Source organism: Saccopteryx bilineata, chromosome 3 (assembly GCF_036850765.1).
Source record: "Saccopteryx bilineata isolate mSacBil1 chromosome 3, mSacBil1_pri_phased_curated, whole genome shotgun sequence".
Taxonomy (NCBI): Eukaryota; Metazoa; Chordata; class Mammalia; order Chiroptera; family Emballonuridae; genus Saccopteryx; species Saccopteryx bilineata.
This window is the reverse complement of record NC_089492.1, coordinates 1,142,203-1,159,965: the sequence shown is the minus strand read 5'-3', so window position 1 is coordinate 1,159,965 and position 17,763 is coordinate 1,142,203. Positions and strand designations below refer to the sequence as shown.

Genomic DNA, 17,763 nt, shown 5'->3' with positions numbered 1-17,763 from the left:
TACTGTTCATCTAAGTGGGCCGCTGGTCAGCTGGCACAGTGAGAGTGGGGAGCAATCCACCCTCCTCACAGTGAGAAATCAGCCACCACAGGGGTCCCGGCAGTGGTGCTAGCATGGTAGGTGGAGCCCTTGTGGGCTCTGTCCTGTCCTGTCCAGCTCCCCCACTCCGCCCCGGCCCTGAGGTTGGAGGGCAGAGCTCCAAGACAGCCCTGAGCTCAAGAGGCCAGGACCACTGATCAGGGGCAGCTGCAGCCTGCAGGGGCAGGTCTGCTGGGAGGAGGCCTCCTGGCACTGGTCTCTCCAGGCCCTCATCCCCTCATTTTACTGCCTGAAGGCTGGGGTGCAGGAGGAGGGGCAGGAAGGCAGACTCCAAGCTCAGTGAGACTCCAAGCACCCACGCCAGTGAGAGGAGGGGCCTGCACTGGGGAGGGAGGAAGCACCCCTGGGGTGGCCCTCCTGCCTGCTCTGACGGCCACTGCCCAGAGGGCAGGTCCAGTGTGACCCCACGCAGACATCTGTGAGGAGGTGTGAGAGCAAACGTGCCTCTTCCTCTCCTGCCTCCAGGCCCCTCGTCTGCCATGATGCCCGGGGTAAGGAAAGACAAGGGGGATCTGAGAAGCCCGGGGGCGGGTGAACCCTCACCCCATGGGCCCACCTGGGATCAGGGTCCACGTGGAGCTGGCCCTCATGCAGCCAGGGCCATGATGGCCCTAAGCCACAGCCCATACCTGGGTCGTGCACATGCAGTGTGAGTGTCTGGACAGCCAGTGTCACATCTGGCCAGGGAGGGAGCCCCTGAGGCCTGGTCTGCGTAAGGGGCACCCACATCACATGGGCGTGGTGACCCCACGATGTGCCCAGTGGAGGAAATGTCAACAGGGCATTCTGTCTGCTGGCAAGTGAGCTACATCCAGCCCCAGTGAGGACAGCAGGGTACAGAACTTGGGTCCTGCCAGCTAGCCAGGTCAGTGTAGAGGTTGGGGGAAGACAACAAACAGGAGGACAAGGCTGGTCAGGGCTGGTGTGCCCTTTGCCAAGGAGATCCCAGGGGAGACTGGGGCAAGCAGGCTCAACCCACGGAGGCCAGCACAGGGACCAACCAGGATGCCACTGCAGAGTGCCACGAGCCAGGCCTCCGGGGCTCTGCTCCATCCAGGGGGAGGAAGTGGACGGGGGTGGGTCTGAGACCCGTGCCCTGCGTGGTGCCAACAGCTGTGTGTGGGGCCCCAGGGACCAGAAACACCGATGCCAAGGGCCTCTGTGCTGTGAGAGTCGAGGCACCCAGAGTGGACCCCCGGGTGGTGGTGCAGAAGGCCACCCTGACCCGCATGGCATCCTTGCAGGGCTGAGCCTCAAGACGGCCCTGTGGGGAGGCCTGGCCAGTGTTCCGCACCTGCTCCTCTCCCAAGCGAAGGGGTGGGGAAACTGAGGCACATGAGCAGAGCCACAGCCTCCCGGGAGCTCCCTGCCTGGAAGAGGGCAGCCGGCCCGAGTCCCACACCCAGGCCCTGGGAGCCCCGTGGGTAGGTGTGGGCCTCTCCCTCCTGCTCCTTGTGGGCCGGAGGCTGCCAGGCTGCCGCACTCTCACACCGCCTGCAATCTGCCCCTTTTCTCCTGACAGAACAAGAAGGGGGTAAAACTGGACCAACACCAAAAGATTTTTCTGGTTAATTTGTACAGTAAGTGAGTGCCAAAGCATTTCCTCCCTCTCGGCCTGTCTCCCGGGCTGACACCTGACACAGCCGCAGGCGTGGCCGATGCGATTCCGGGTGCGGTGCGCAGCCCCGGTGCTCACTTCCTGTCTATCAGTGAGACCAGGTGCGGTGCGCAGCCCCGGTGCTCACTTCCTGTCTAGCAGTGAGACCGGGTGCGGTGCGCAGCCCCGGTGCTCACTTCCTGTCTAGCAGTGAGACCGGGTGCGGTGCGCAGCCCCGGTGCTCACTTCCTGTCTAGCAGTGAGACCAGGTGCGGTGCGCAGCCCCGGTGCTCACTTCCTGTCTAGCAGTGAGACCGGGAGAACCGGGCTGCTCAGCCAAGCGCGAGCTGTCACCTGTCCGAGGGGCCTTCCCTGGGGACACGGAGGCATGGGGCCTCTCCCCCCACTGGCCGAGCAGCAGGACAGGGCGGAGGTGCTGTGAGCACAGAGGGGTGAAGGCACGCTGGCTAGGAGGCACACCGTGTGGGGAGCACTCGCTCAGATGGGCTCCCAGAGCCACTCAGGAGTCAGGGCCAGGCCCTGGGGCTTGCCGAGAGCTTCCACCCACGAGGGAGCCTCACCTGTGCGCAGGAGGGTCCGGCTGCCCGCCTCTCCACTGGGCCGGCCGTAGGTCTTGGAGAGCTTGTTGGCAGAAACCTTGTAGAGCACCCCTCCAATGCAGCGGTAACCCCTGTCCCGCCACCGGAGGCAGCCAGGCTGGGCTTTCCCAGCCCCACGGGCAGGGCGGACGCGGTTCAGCACCAGGGACCTGCAGACACAGGAGACATCAGTCAGCCCGACCCAGCCCCACGGGCAGGAGACCTCTGCTCCCCTGCCCCCCACAGGCTCAGGAGGTGACGACCTCAACCCCACCAGCCAGGCAGGGACCACAGGAGCCCCTGAAGGGTCACGGGGAGAGGACAAGCTTCCCCTCCAATGTGTACACCTCTGGTTCATGATGGCCCGGGGTCCTGGAAGGGGGCCCCGATAAACCCACTAGAAATACCCCTGCAGGTGCCACGGCCCTCTGCTGAGATCAGTGATGGGCCCGAGGCTCAGGGCTTCCTGGGTAGCACTGATGGTGGCCCTGCAGCTGTCCTGGCTGAACTGTTCCCCACAACTGTCACAGGGCAGGCTGCCACCAAGATGAGGGGACGGGGGCGTCTGGTATGGAGACCAGCCAGCCTCACGACTCCAGAAAGACAGGGGGTTTGCTCCCCAGGACAAACTTAAGCAGTAACTTATTAATGCAAATTGAGCTTAACTCCATATTAACTGACACTCTGTTCATAACGCTATTACCACTGAACCCCCTGAGCCCCACTGACCAATCTGGGCAAAGGAGTACAGCTGTCCCACGCACACACGACTCTACCTGAAGATGACTCCCCGCAGGGTCCAGCAGAGGAGCTGACTGAGGTAGCAACATGAGAACGGGGAGCCAGGCCTTGCTGGGGCCTGCCTTGGGTGCTCACGCTAAGGCTCCCAGCTCTGCACAGGGACCCCAGCTCCACTTTAGGCGGAAGCAGGAGGCCCTTCCTTTCCTGGCCACCTGGAGGTTCTGAGTGTCAAGGGAACAGGCAGGCCTTGGGGCACCCTGGCACCCAGACACCCAGGTGGACCAGCTTAGCAAGAGCTCAGTCCAGCACTCTGCTCTCGGGCACAGCCACCGCCCCACCACGCAGCCCTGTGGACCAGCTTAGAAAGAACTCAGTCCAGCACTCTGTTCTCGGGCACGGCCACCGCCCCACCACGCAGCCCTGTGGACCAGCTTAGCAAGAGCTCAGTCCAGCACTCTGTTCTCGGGCATAGCCACCGCCCCACCACGCAGCCCTGTGGCCCCTCTGGGCTTCGGTCTCACCATCTGCAAGGGGTAATTCCCACCAGCCTGCAGCCTCCAAGGGCCCAGTGGAGAAGTAAGCGTGCGAGGGAGCTGGCACCAGGGACCCAGAGCTGCGGTGTAAGTACAAACACTAGGCGGGAAGCGTGAGGAGGCCACCCGCCCAAAAGCACTTAACCCAGTTTCCCTTAATTAAAATTCAAGTTCACATACGCCAATCTTGAAGGGAACAGGTCGCACCCAGGGGCCTGGCCACACGACCCAGGCTGTCCCTGCCGATGTGCTCCAGTTGTCAGCACACAGGGCACATCTGGGCAGGAGGAAGCGTGGGTGGGCATGCTCTGAGGGAGGCGGTCAGACCTACAGGCTCTCCTCAGACCTTGGGGCATCTGCGTGGCCTGGCCAAGGCGAGGAGGGAGGGTCGGGGGGCAAGGGTCTCCTGCACCAGCCCCTCACTGTGGAACTCCGCCTGCCCTGGGGGCTCAGAGGTGGCTCCAGGCCCTCTGCAGGAGCTGCGGCCACTGTCCTGGGGTGCAGTGCGTCCTGAGTCCTATCCCCACAATCCAGCGCTGAGCCTAGGCCAGCAGCCACCACCGCTAGTCCAGCTCAAGCCTGACAAGCTCTGATGGCCCCGTCCTCCAGATGCGAGGACCCTGGGCATCTGGCTGGGAGAAACTGCACTCCTGCACGCTGTCATGTGGCTGTCTGGAGGAGGTGGGTGCATCCACAGAACTTGGGGAGGGCTGGCCAGGGCTTCAGGGAAGAGCCCGCCTGCCCATGGAAAACAGGCCCAGCCTGCAGGTGCACAGAACCACCTTGTGTCCTGCCCTCATCCTGCTGGGTCCCCAACTTTGGGCCTGTGGCCCAGCGGGCACCGGGAAGGCAGGGGTTGGAATGGTAGGCTAGGGGGTACCTGCCCCCAAAGCCCTGTAGCTTCTCACTGCTGTGGGTGTCACAGCACTCCAGTAAATTGTTACCCTAATGGAGAGGACAGCCCTTGGAAACGAACTGTGCTGAGAAGAGGGAATAAAATTAATGAGATAATAGCAGGGCCAAGGACCTGCAGAATGCTCCTGCCCTCGCCCGAGGGCCCGGTAATTCCTTTTCTACAACAGGAGCCTCAGATCTAAAGGCTTCTCCCATCCGTCCGGCAGGCCCACGCCGCCAGGAAATTTCATTAACGCTGGAAAATAGGAAAGGTATTAAGCGTGGATAATGAAGGCCAGGGAGGGAGCCGTGCCTTAAGATGGTCCTCTTTCTCGCCTTTGTAATGGGAGGCATGAACTTTCCCTTCAAATCCATTTCTAATCCATTTGAAATACTACAGCAAATTATCTTTCCTTCAGCCCAAAAGCGGCCAGCCAATTTACTCCGAATAGAAGTGACAATGCCCCAGGATTTATCACCATAACCTTGACTACACCAGGGTGAGGGCTGGGCTCCCCTCCCCAGGCCCCTGGGGGGGGGGCGCAAAGGACGGGTGGGGGGAGATAACATTTTTTAAATGAAAAGCAGTGGTAATGGGGAGAAAGACACACACACCACAAAACTAGGTTTAAAAAGAAAAACTGCCACGTGTCTGCCGCAAAGAAGGGGAGCAGCTGGGAAGTCCCGCCCGAGGCCGTCCCACTGGCCAAGCGGCTCTGCCCGCTGCAGCCCCTGACCCGCTGCCCGAGTGTGAGGACCTAGGGCATGGGGCTGGGGTGGAGCCGGGGCAGGCCCGGCCAGGAGTGGAGTGGAAGCAACCAGGGAACAGACACCCAGAGGAAGGAGTCAGGGTCTGGGCAAGACAGAGGGAGGCTTCCAGAGGAGCCAGGGGCCATGCAGAGGGCCCACCCTGCCAGGCCTCCCACACACTCCCCGGGCTTTGCAGGCCCCCCTGGATGCCCAAGCTCTGCTTATTCAATCCAGAGGCTGCCAAGGCCTCTCCTGATGCCATGTGCCCAGTCCCAACAGCAGCCTGGCGCACGTCTGTGAGGCATGGACCCTTCTCCCAGAAACAGGGTCAGCCCAGGGGCTGCACAGAGGCTGCACAGAGGCAGGAGCCTGGGGCTGCACAGAGGTGAGACAGAAACCCTGCCCCGGACAGGAAGTGCTGCTTCCCTGCGGAGAAACCCTCGGCGGGAGCGAGGAGGTGCGTGGGCGGAAGCCTGGGCCGCACGTGGTGAGACCCAGGGCGCGGGTGCAGGTGCGGGCAGCGGGCTCCGCCAGGCTCCAGGGGGAACTCAACCTCCAAGCCCCACTGGCTGGGGCAGGGGCAGTGAGTGGCCAGGCTGCCCAGGCGGTGGTGACCAGGTAGGAGGCGGACAGGCTGGCTGGGGAGCAGAGAAAAGCACTGTGGAAGCACTTTTCAGGAAGTGGAGCACGGCTCTGCGAGGCTGCGCGGCGAGCAGGGAGTGCGCTGTCAGCAGAAGGGCCGCGAGCGGCTCTGCACAGCAAATTCCAAGTAGGTCAGGCTCGCCGCCACCGTGACAGGCTGCACACTGCTTAAGTGCGCTTTCCACGGCAACGCCGACGCCCCCGGGCCCCAGCCCAAGGCCAGCGCAGCCTGTCTGTGCCCACTCCGCTGGCAGGGCGGCGGCAGGAGCCCAGCGTGGGCCGGCACCCCTTGCGGACACTCCCAGCTCAAGGCCAGCGCAGCCCAGGCTCCTCAGCTCAGGAGGTCCCCAGGCATGCCGGGCGGTCCACAGGGCAGGTGCTGACAGAAGGTTCTGGAGGGAGACACGGCGTCCCTCAGGCACGCAGGGCCAGCAGCACCGGAGGCGACAGGGACCACCAGAGCCCTGAAGTGAGGTGGGGAGGACAAGAGCAGGCTCCTCAGGGGCCTGAGAAACGGGGCTCAGTGGCCACAGACCCAGCGGATGGTGCAGGCCTCACGGTAGTAGTGGCCACCTGGGCTCACCCCTCCTGCACGTGGCCCACAGCCAGCTCTGAACCCCAGGGCGCCATGCCAGGCTGGGGCTGCCCCCTGCAGTGGCCTGGCTCCCTGTGCCCGCCTCCCACCATTTCTGACCACCTTGGGACACAGGAAGGCTGATGCTGGGAGCTGAGGCCCGGGGGAACATAGGGTTGTGTGCCTCAGGGGGCTGAGAACCCAGAGTAGACAGGAGGGTGAGGGGGCGGGCCCCACAGGTCACCTGAAGGCTCCCTTGGAGCCACTCCTCCCTGAGGAAACCCCCCACCTCTCCCGGGAAATGAACAGAAATGACTCTGGGCGTCCTGGCCCACCACAAGCTGGGGGCGACGCTAACCGGGCTAACCGCACTGCGTCCATCACACACGCGGTGGCTCCATCGTGAGGGGCTGGGCTATTTTATGTGCTCACATCTATTCAATTGGTAGTTCGATCAATGGATGCATTACAAGCTTTCCCTTTAAGAGCCTAATAAACAACAAGATGGAAAGTAAAATTCTCCATAAAATGACACTTTTAAAAATCCATTTCAGCTGAAGCTATTGGTGTTTTGTATGTTAGTTGCAAAAAACAGGTATTATTGGGCCTTAATGGTCCTACTAGGGAGTGCACAGTTCAGCACAAGGGGTGGGGGGCGGGGTGGGGGCGGGGGTCCAGGGCTGGGACTGGGTCCTTTATCAGCTGTGTCCGGGTGTCACCCTCCAGGCTGGGCTGTCAGCTCAGGGGGCCCGCAGCCCTTAACAGCTGGTGAGGGACAGCGCTGGTCCTTTCCCTGCTCCCTCACCTCTGTCTATCACCCTCTCCACTCCCTCTCTACCTTCCTCTGTCTCTCTGTCCCCAACCCCAGCCAGATCGGTCACTGACCATCCTCCCAACCCTGAAATGTGAGCTCCTAAGTCAACTCACCCACCTGGGCTCTGGCCCCAGGACTGTCTGGCAGGGGCTCCGTGCTGTGGACAAGACCACGATGGACGACTCAGGCAGCAGACCGTCCACCACAGCTCCGGCAGAGTCCCCTGGGAAGACCTCAGGAGGTCCAGGCCCTACCTGGCTCACTAGGAAGGAGGTCGGTGCCAGAGGCCCGTCCTGTTCTGTGCCTGTCCTCCCAACAACAGCCCAGGCCTGAGGATGCCCACAAGGCATCATCCCCAGTACTGGCTTCAGCTTCAGGCTAGCCTCTACCCTCCCTCTACGTCTCGGCCCAAAACTTGGGGATACTTCCTCAGGCTGGCCCCTCAAACCTGGGGCTGTCTGCCACTCTTGTGGCCTGCGCACCTGTCTTCTGTGCCCTCCACCCAAAGAACTGTGTTGTGCTCTGACCCTGCTGAGCCCTGGTGGCAGAGAACCCCTGGAAAAGCCCAGTCACTGTGACCTCAGGCAGCAGGTGCCTCAAGATCCTTCAAGAGGTCTCCTTGCATCTGCATGGTGACCCGTCTCGGGGCCTGTGTCCTGCACTATGTGCTGTCAGCTGAGGTGCCCACCTGGACCGGCCCCTCCTTTGCTGGGCCCCAGCACCTGACCACTGCACCAGGCAGGGGGCCCTGGCCGCCTGACCCTCATCTCTCCAGCTGTCGGGGCCCTGCCCCTCACCCTCATCCACACGCCCAGGTGCCAGCACCATGGCCACGGCACCACCTGCTCTGCTCATGCCTCCCTCCGCCTGGGGCAGCGTGTCCTCTCCCACCTTCCTGGTGACCCCCTAGGACAGTCATGCCTGTGTGAATGTCCCTGGATGTGGCCCACCTGAGGGACACTGAGGGCAGTCCAAACCAAGGGTGCATGACAAAGTGGAAACATGACAAGGCCCAGAATGCCATAGTGCGAATCCTCGGGGACCCGGCATGTCACTGCTACTTAGAGTCTCACAAAATGAGGAGAGGGCAGCACCCACTCTCCCACACACCCCAGTGGGATGTCCCCTCCTGGGATCACAAAGCCTGGATCCCACCCAAACATTAGGGAAAGGCCCACAAGCTCAGTGGCAAAAGCCCCTGAGAGTCAGAGGGGCAGGCAGCTGACTGCCAAGTGAACACGCTCGTCAACAGCTGTCCAAGGCGCCAGCAGGCCCGGCTGCAACGTACAAGGAAGAGCGCTGCAGATGTGAACAGAGGGCAAGGCCACGGCAGGGGTGCCCGGGCCAGGCAGAAGCCACAGGACCTGTGCAGAACCGAGGACAGGAGGGACGAGCCGCGCCGCCTCTCCCAGTTCCCAGGAGGCGGGTGGGCCATGCGAAGAGTGAGATGCCATGTGGTTGGCACAGGCTGGCTGGCTGGGAGTGCCTGCGAAGCTGGACTGCTACTTCCGGAGTGCACTGGGAAGAACACACACCCGGAGTACCGAGGAAGACAGAAACATCAGGGGTGAGGGTGGGGACCAGAGCAGCCCGCTTCCGGCAAGGCGCCAAAGGCCTGTTCCAGGGAAACGTGCGTCTGTCTGGGAAGAGACAGAGGAGCCTGACGCCCGCCTCACACCCCGAGCAGAAGTTACCTCAGGAAGACTCACAGGCTCACGTGTAAATGCTAAAATACCGTAGTCAAGTTTCTAGAAGAAAACAGGACCTCGGGGTAGACAAGTGTTCCTTAAGCAGGACACAAAGAGCTTTACTCACAAAAGAAAACTGATAAATTAGATGTCATTAAAAAGCTAGCTCTTGACTGTGAGAAGATATCCAAGGGACGAATGTATCCATAATATATAAAGAGATCCAGGAATCAACAAAAAGACAAACTAACACAAAAGTGGGCAGAAGGCTCCAAGGGGCACATCACTGAAGACGGGACAGTGGCCTCAGGAAGCACTGACCTCAGACGCCACCACGCCCCACTGCCCGGCTGCAACCAGGAAACAGGGCCCGGGACTACACAGAGCAACACAGACGAGCCAAACACCACAGGCTTCTTCCACAACAGAGGTTGATTTCCTCACAGCTCTGGAGGCTGCAAGTCCAAGATCAAGGTGCCAGCAAGCAGGTTCCTGGTGGGGCCTGTCTACCTGGACTGCCATCAGATGGCGCCTCTCACTGTGCTCACACGGCCTTTTCTCTGGGCATTGGCAGAGTGAGGTCTGGTGTCTCCTCTTCTCAGAAGGACACCGATCCCACATGATTAGGGCCCAGCCCTGATGACCTCATTTGACCTTAATTACCTGTCAAGAACCTACCTCCAAATACAGGCACTCTGGGCACTGGGGCTTCGATCCATAACAAATGGTGAAGAAAAGAAGTTAGACACAAAACAGAACCTACTGTACAATTCCATTTCTATGAAGCTCAAGAACTTTGAGGCAGCCTGACCAGGCGGTGGGCGCAGTGGATAGAGCGTTGGACTGGGATGCAGAGGACCCAGGTTCGAGACCCCGAGGTCGCCAGCTTGAGCATGGGCTCATCTGGTTTGAGCAGAAGTTCACCAGCTTGGACCGAAGGTCGCTGGCTCGAGCAAGGGGTTACTCGGTCCGCTGTAGCCCCACGGTCAAGGCACATAAGAGAAAGCAATCAATGAACAACTAAAGCACCACAACAAGAAACTGATAATTGATGCTTCTCATCTCTCACCATTCCTGTCTGTCTGTCCCTCTCTCTGACTCTTTCTGACTCTCTCTGTCTCTGTAAATTAATTAATTAATTAAAAAAAAAAAACTTTGAGACAGCTAGTCTAGCCTGGACAGAAGCCAGAGGGGCCACCTGTGGGCTGGGGGCTCTACCCTGACCTGGGTGGTGTGTATACAAGATAAAAATTCACAGAACTGACCCCTAAAGATACGAACCACAAATGTTTGCAAAGGGAAATCAAAGAGCAAGCCAAGTTCAGGAACAAGCATTTGTACATAAAAAAGGCGACATTTTTAAACAACAGGAAAAAGCCTGAATATTTAATAAATGGTCCTGAGACAACCAGGTAGCCCTTATACAAAACTAAATTTGAACTTTAATCTTATACCATGTCTCCAAATAAATTACCAGTGAAGTTTCAAATGTAAAGCTTGAAGCCATAACACTAGAAGAAAACAACTGAAATAACATAATCTTGGTTGAGGTTCCAGGAAGGCTATTCTCAGGAATCAATACAACGTCTTAAAAGAATGACAGATTAAAGTACAAAGGAAGTTAAAAATTCTGTTAAAAATCCTCACAAACAAAACTGAAAGGCAAAACTAAAAATGGCCTGACCAGGTGGATAGAGCGTTGGACTGGGATGCGGAGGACCCAGGTTCGAGACCCTGAGGTCGCCAGCTTGAGCGCGGGCTCATCTGATTTGAGCAAAAGCCCACCAGCCTGGACCCAGGGTCGCTGGCTCAAGCAAGGAGTTACTCGGTCTGCTGAAGGCCCGCGGTCAAGGCACATATGAGAAAGCAGTCAATGAACAACTAAGGTGTCGCAACAAAAAACTGATGATTGATGTTTCTCATCTCTCTCCATTCCTGCCTGTCTGTCCCTATCTATCCCTCTCTCTGACTCTGTTTCTGTAAAAAACAAACAAACAAACAAAAAACTAAAAATGAATAAAGAGTAAGCTGCACAGTCTATGATAAAAGGGTGACACGTGGAATAGTTTGAGTCTTGCGAACATGCAGAAGCAGGCCAGAGGCAAGCGAACAGTAAGCATAAAAAATGTCGAACTTGACAGAGAATATGAAAAAAAGTTAAACTGGATAGCATTCTCCTCTGAGGTGTGGAGAAGTTCCCAGCAGCACCGCTAACGTGGAGAGGGGCAGAGGAGACGCAAGCCCAGCCCACAGTCCGGGCGCACCGGCTCCCTGGCTTCCGTGAAACCCTGCGACCTCCCTGACAGCCAGACCAGCACGCGCTTGTCCTGATAAACAGATATCACTGGCGCGGACAGGAAACAACAATAAAGAGGAGCGATTTCAACAGCTGGGCCAATGTGGGGCCCTAATGGTGATCAAATAATGTCTACCCAACCAACAAACCCAAGATCTCCTCCTCCAAGAAGTCTTCTAGGCTGCAGACAGCAGAGTGCAAAGGCCACCTGTGGGAGGGAGGAAGTGGGTGTTCAAACACAGCCATAGAGGACACGCAGCTGGTGCAGACTGGACAGAGGATGGTCCAGGTGGAAAGCACTCAGCCAGGGCCCGGCCCCAAGTAGGCGTTGAGGTAGGGGTGGGTGGGAGCTGGCCCTGCAAGGTGTTCAATTTTTCAGAAAGCCCAGCAGGCTGAGGGTGCAGGCAACCCTTCCAGAACCCGGTGCCTAAGTCTTGCTGGGCGGGCTGCGTGGGCAAGCCGCGGAGTAACCCACGTGCACACCTCACCCCACCCCACCCTCTCCCCCTCCGTGGGCGGGGCAAAGTAAGCGGTGTGGGCGGGGCCTCCTAGTGGGCGGGGCTGGGAGGAGCACCGCATCTTCACCCCGCCCCCAAAGTGCCTGAACCGAAGAAGGGACAGAGCCTGGGCCATAATTTATGCTCCCCCGCCCATGCTTTATGGCCTTCTTAATTCGGCTCCTGCTACTATTAATGTAGTTAATGCTGAGATTATATCTATTTTCTGGCGTCAGGCAGTGATTTATTCAAGCCATTTTTCCGGTGGAGGCTCCCACGCTGTTAAATCAAGCGCCTTGCCAATTAAGTGCTGACTTGGGAAGTGGACGCAATCTTAACAGACATCTAACCGCAAATTAAACCGGGCTCCTTACTCTGGGGAGTGGGCGGGGCAGCCACGGAAACCTTGCTGACTTCGAGGAAAGTCAGAGGGAAATAAACCGCTCAGCACCTGCCTGCTGGCTCCCCTCCGGTCCTGAGCCGGGCTCAGCAGAAGCCGGGGTCGGGGTCCCACCTGGCCAAGGTGACCGCCCTGCCAGCAGAGGGTGGCCGCAGAAAGGGCATTCAGGGGCCACTCGGTCTGTCCCCACAGAGGTATCTGAACTGCAGTTGCCACCCACCTGGGAACATTTAAACGACACACCTCTTCGACAGGCCTGTGACTCTTGAACCACCTTGCAGGCCTGCGCGTGAAGTGGCTGGAGAGACCCTCCGAGAGCCATCAGTACCCCTGGTCCTTAGTAGAGCTCAGAATGGTGCGGGAGACCCCGCCGAGAGAAAGGGGTGGGAGGAGGGGCTCCCCCAGAGTCCCGTCCCTGAGGATGAGGAGAGGCAAGAAGGAAGGCGGGGTGGGGGTGGGGGTGGGGGGATAAGAGTGAACACCACAGCCTTGCCAGGGATGGAGACGCCCCAGGGCCCAGCTCCCCTCCATGGGGTGTCCCCTCACCCCGTGGGAGCCTCTTTGGCAGAAAACCCACAAGTGGCACTGAAAAATGGGTCCCGGGATGAGGCCGTGGCCAGGCGCCTGGGAGAGTACTTGCTTGCAGGGCCCTTGGCAATGGTCCTCAGCGGCCGTGAATCCTCTCAGACCCTGCAGCCGACACAGGGGACCCATTTTCCTGTGCCCCCAGCCCCTGGGCAGCCCCTCCCTCACCTGCAGAGGCCCTGACCCAGCCCTGAGAGGGAATGAAGGTTTGGGGTAAGATCAGACTAGAAGGTTGATATATGCGAAGAGTTAAATATACTATTGATTATTTGAAGGCTGCTTTACTACCACTTCTAATACCAGGATAGAAGTGTATTTAAAATGATGTTTAACTGTGTAAGACACCCTCGTACCACTCGGTGACAAGGACATTTTATTTCTTCCTGTCAGGGGCAGTATTTTCAGCTTCCTCTGCTCATCAACTCAGGGCACCAACACAGTCACAGGAGGGCCCACAGTGCTGCATGGTGTGTCCAGGGACATGGGTTCAACCTGGGGGCAATCCTCCACATGTTCCACGGGGACAAACCTTAAAGGGACCTGAACAAAGCTCCCTTCTCAATAGTCTTCCTGTTTTCAGAACAAAACTTCTCCCGGGCAAACCAAAGGGATGACTGTCTAGTCTGCCAGCCCACAGGGAGGCCTCGCCATGCCCTGTGATTTTGTCATGGTGGTGGCCGTGTCTCACAGGCCCCTGCATGGTTTGTCCCCTCAGATTCTGCCCCAAAGCAGCCAGGTAAGGGTGAGGTGCACCCTGGCCCACCTCTCCCTCTGCTTTCCCCACAAGGGTCAGCCTGAAGGCTGCTGAGCACGCCTCGGCCACACAAGCCACTCACAGAGGGCGAAGGAGCCACCGCCTGTCAGGCGGTTAAAGACAGAGTGTGCTACGGCAGATGAGACGGGCCTGGCCCAGACTCGGGGCCATGCAGCAGGGGAAGCAGGAGGGCCACACCGCCGCAGGGAACGGTGGCAGGAGCTATGCGGAGCTGCGCAGGGACCCTCGCCGCCGGCCCTGCCCAGGGAGCAAGGAGAAAGACACGGGTACCTGGAGCAGGGACCGAAGGGCCAGACAAAGGCTCGAGAGCCCGAGAGACTCACAGACTCCAGAGACCAGCAGGGCTGGGGGCTGGCCAGAGAGGGGGGCCCACCCCAGCAGGGACTTATGACAGAATGCAGGCCAGGGAGGCAGAGCACGCTGTACCCCACCACCCCCAACCTTAGCCCTCCTACCTACCAGCACGGCCCTCAGGGACGTACACCAGGGCCACGCTGGAGCCAGCTCACCCCGGGCTCAGAGAGGCAGGTGACCAGCCCTAGTGATGGGCAGGTCCTGGCCTGAGATGAAATGGATAAGGGCTCCAGTGTCTGCTGCCACCACTCCCGTCCCATGCCACCTGCAGACCGCACCCAGACCGCACCTCACAACCTCACCACAAACTCCTGTGCCTCAATGCCTGCACCCCAGGCCCCACCAGGGTGGGAGCAACGGCACAACCCTGCATGGGCGGCAACTGTCACAGGGGCCAGAGGCTCCAACTGATGGGGCGGTGGGCGGTGGTGTGTCTGCCCCACACCACCACGCCCAGTGCCAGTGCCCAGAGCCTCAGCTCCCTCCCACCTAGGAGCACAGGGCAATGTGGCGCTGAGGTGGCCCAGCCAAGTGCTCAGCCTGACCCCCACAGTACTGAGGGCTGTCCTCCATCGTCACACAGGGCCATCCTGAAGCTGGGCACACAGGGACCAAGGGCAAACAGCTCCAGGTGCTCCGCTCCCGAGGGCTGGGTGCCAGAGCGGCTACAGTGGAGAGAGGGGGCTTCCACGTGCACCCTCAGAAACCAGAGAGAGCAAGGAGGCAGAGGCCCATCTGGGTCTGTGCACGGGTGGGCGGACTTAGGGGGCTCTCCACCAGGGGCTGCTGACAGCGGGAAGGGCTGCCTGCCTCAGACAGAGAAATAAATAACTGGTACGCTTTGAACTGACTTCCAAATTAAGAGCTGCCTCCCGGCTGTCAGGCCCCTGCGGGCAGACGCCCGGCCCCTCCCGCGCAGAAGGGGCCCCGCCGTCTATTAGAGTGATGGAGGCAGAGGGGCCGCTGCGCACTCCTCCTTAATGAGCAGCCAAAGGGATCGGTAAGCATAATCTCCCAGGCAGTAATATTTTATATAATCGCCGAGTAGTTTAAATTGAAAACCCCCAACTGAATCAATATTTACTGCATTGAAACGAAATGAATAGTAATAAGTCACTAAGCTCCTTGTCCTGTTTCATAAAGTAAAAAATTATAAAAATGAGCACGGCATACGAGGCCATCACATTAACTTTTAGAGCACTCGGGGAGCTGTAATCGCCAGTTCCCATAAAACAGGGTTCTCAAAAACCTGCCAGAGGAGCCCTGCCTCAGCACTCCTCAGGGGTCACCCCAGGGCCCTCCCACCGGCCCAGCGCCCACCCTGTCCTCCTCACCTCTGGCCAGAGCCTCGGAGCCAAGAGCCCTGTGCACACTCCCTTGTCACCCTCAGATCCAACTTCCACTACAAGTCCTTTTATTTTTCCTTAAGATTTTACTTATTGATTTTATAGGGGATGGGGTGGGGGAGGTGGAACAAGAAGTATCAACTCATAGTTGCTTTACTTTATTTAGTTGTTCATTGATTGCTTGTCCTATGTGCCTTGACCAGGCAAGCCCAGGGTCTCGAACCAGTGATCTCAGCATTCCAGGTCAACAACGGTCTATCCACTGCACCACCATAGGCCGGCTTTTTTTGTTTTAATTAATTTTAGAGAAGAAGGGGGGGGGGGAACAAAGAGATACAGACACAGGAACTTTTATCTGTTCCTGTATGTGCCCTGACCGGGGATTGAACCAGCAACCTCTGCGCTTCCAGACAACGCTCTAACCAATTGAGCCATCTGGCCTGGCCAGGGCGTTTCCACTGCAAGTTCTTTACCTGTTTTATCAAACTCCACCCTAGCGAGACGGTGACCCTGAAGAGATGCTCTTGGCCAGCTCTCTGTGAGCAGAGGAAAGGCTGTGCTCTGACCAGGCCGGGCCCTGGGCTGTTGAGGGACGAATATGAGTGAGGGCGGAGGACAGGGTCCAGCAAGGATGTCCTGGGCCAGAGCACAGAGCAGGAGCCTGCTCCCGTGCAGGCTCAGGGAGCCCGGAGAGGTCGGGCTTCCACTCTGGACTCAGGTCCCCCAGGGACACGGCCTGCAGGGCTCCGGGAGCACCGCCCAGAGAGAGCCCCAGGGAAGGTCCTTGCTCTCGAACTCTGAACCCCAGGCCCGGCTGGTGGCACAGCAGCCATGGGGCACAAGCCCCCAGAAGGCCGAGCCTCCTGAACCCACCAGCAGACTCCTGGGCAGGAGACAAGGCCCCATCCAAGCAGGTGAGGCCAACTGGGAGGTGGAGGGCACCACCCTCAACAGGTTGAATTCGCTCCTGCTAAAAACAGAAGACAAACTACCAATTTAAAAACAGTCAGAGGACCTGAGGGTCTTTCACAAAAGACAAGGACCGGCCTTAAATAAGCCACAACAAGCCTTCAGCATCTGTGGTCATCCGGGAGATACAAATTAAACCCCAACGAGCCGCCGTGCCGTGGGGAACATGAGAATGAAGAGCTGGTGATGCCGAATGCTGTGACGGGAACAGAAGGGCACCCCGGCAGCAGCTGTGGGGAAGCGGCCGCTCTACCTGAAGTCAGACTACGCCCCTCGTGTTCCCACACTCTGCGACCAGGCGTGACCGCAGAGGAAGGGAAGCGGGCGGGCTGCACGGCCGTGTGCATAACGGCAGAGTGGACCCAGCTCCAGCGTCTGTGGAGAGGCACTCTGCAGAGGTAGCTGGCTCTGGGGTGGGGAGTGCCGGGGGAGGCAGGCAGGCAGGCAGCCTGTTGTGCAGCTGGGGGCTCAGAGAATGACAGGATGACACTGCCATGTGGAAAAGACCCAGGACCAGAACAGGGACAAATAAAGGTTACAAAATGAATCACAATGATAACAGATTAAGCCTGCAAAAGAGGCAGAACCTGGACCCACATCACTACAAACAAACAATGAACACAGGCAGCGGGGGATAAAGGACCACAGGCCTCACAGGAGTGAGGCTGGAACTCATGCATGCTGGACACCCCTGCCCACACACCTCCCAGCAGAGACAACGGCCACGCAGCAGGGTGGTCAGGCTCACAGCACCAGGAGCACAGCAACATAGGGTCCCTCGGCCTGGACCGGGGGGCCGCCCAGCACTTCCACAGCTTCCTGCCCACAAATCTGAGTCTCGTCACGTACAGGCCCAAGACGCGGCACCACGCACCTGGCCTCTGTTCCCCGAAATGGCAGGTCACAAAGCACAGCACGACTGCGCTGGTTCCAGCTGCAACGAGGCTGCAGAGGCATGACCATGACCCGAGCCACACGGCAGCACTCTCGGATCGGGGACCTCACTCAGCGCCCGGTCAAGGGACACCGACTCCCCAGTCTGGGCTTGAGCAGAGAGGAGATGTGATGAGGCAGCAGGGACAGGTAAGCCCAGCCGGTGACCTAGGTGAGGACTACAGAGCAGCTATGTGCTGTTTTTGCAACTTTTCTGGAAGTGCAAATGTATATCAAACAAATTTACTCAAAAAAAGTTAAATGCAAGAAACTATCAAGAGAGGGGCTGGGACTGAGCCTGGGAGCCCCAGGGTGACTGTCCTCCATCTTCCCCCGTGCCCCCTGGCCCTGCCCTGACCCTCCACGCCCTCCCCTCAGCAGCCCCCGTGCCCCCTGGCCCTGCCCTGACCCTCCACGCCCTCCCCCTCAGCAGCCCCCGTGCCCCCTGGCCCTGCCCTGACCCTCCACGCCCTCCCCTCAGCAGTCCCTGCGTCCCCTGGCCCTGCCCTGACCCTCCACGCCCTCCCCTCAGCAGCCCCTGCGTCCCCTGGCCCTGCCCTGACTCTCCACGCCCTCCCCCTCAGCAGCCCCTGTGTCCCCTGGCCCTGCCCTGACTCTCCACGCCCTCCCCCTCAGCAGCCCCTGCGTCCCCTGGCCCTGCCCTGACCCTCCACGCC

At 59.2% G+C, this 17,763-nt stretch overlaps 1 protein-coding gene across 1 annotated transcript in view; it reads right to left on the bottom strand.

Annotated features, from left to right (window-relative positions):
* Positions 1-17,763, bottom strand: part of ZC3H3 (zinc finger CCCH-type containing 3) — a 77,064-nt gene that overhangs the window by 20,955 nt on the left and 38,346 nt on the right. Inside the window, exon 5 of the mRNA XM_066265470.1 lies at positions 2,278-2,465. Coding sequence (XP_066121567.1) covers positions 2,278-2,465 — 188 coding nt within the window. The remainder of the gene's footprint in view (positions 1-2,277; positions 2,466-17,763) is intronic.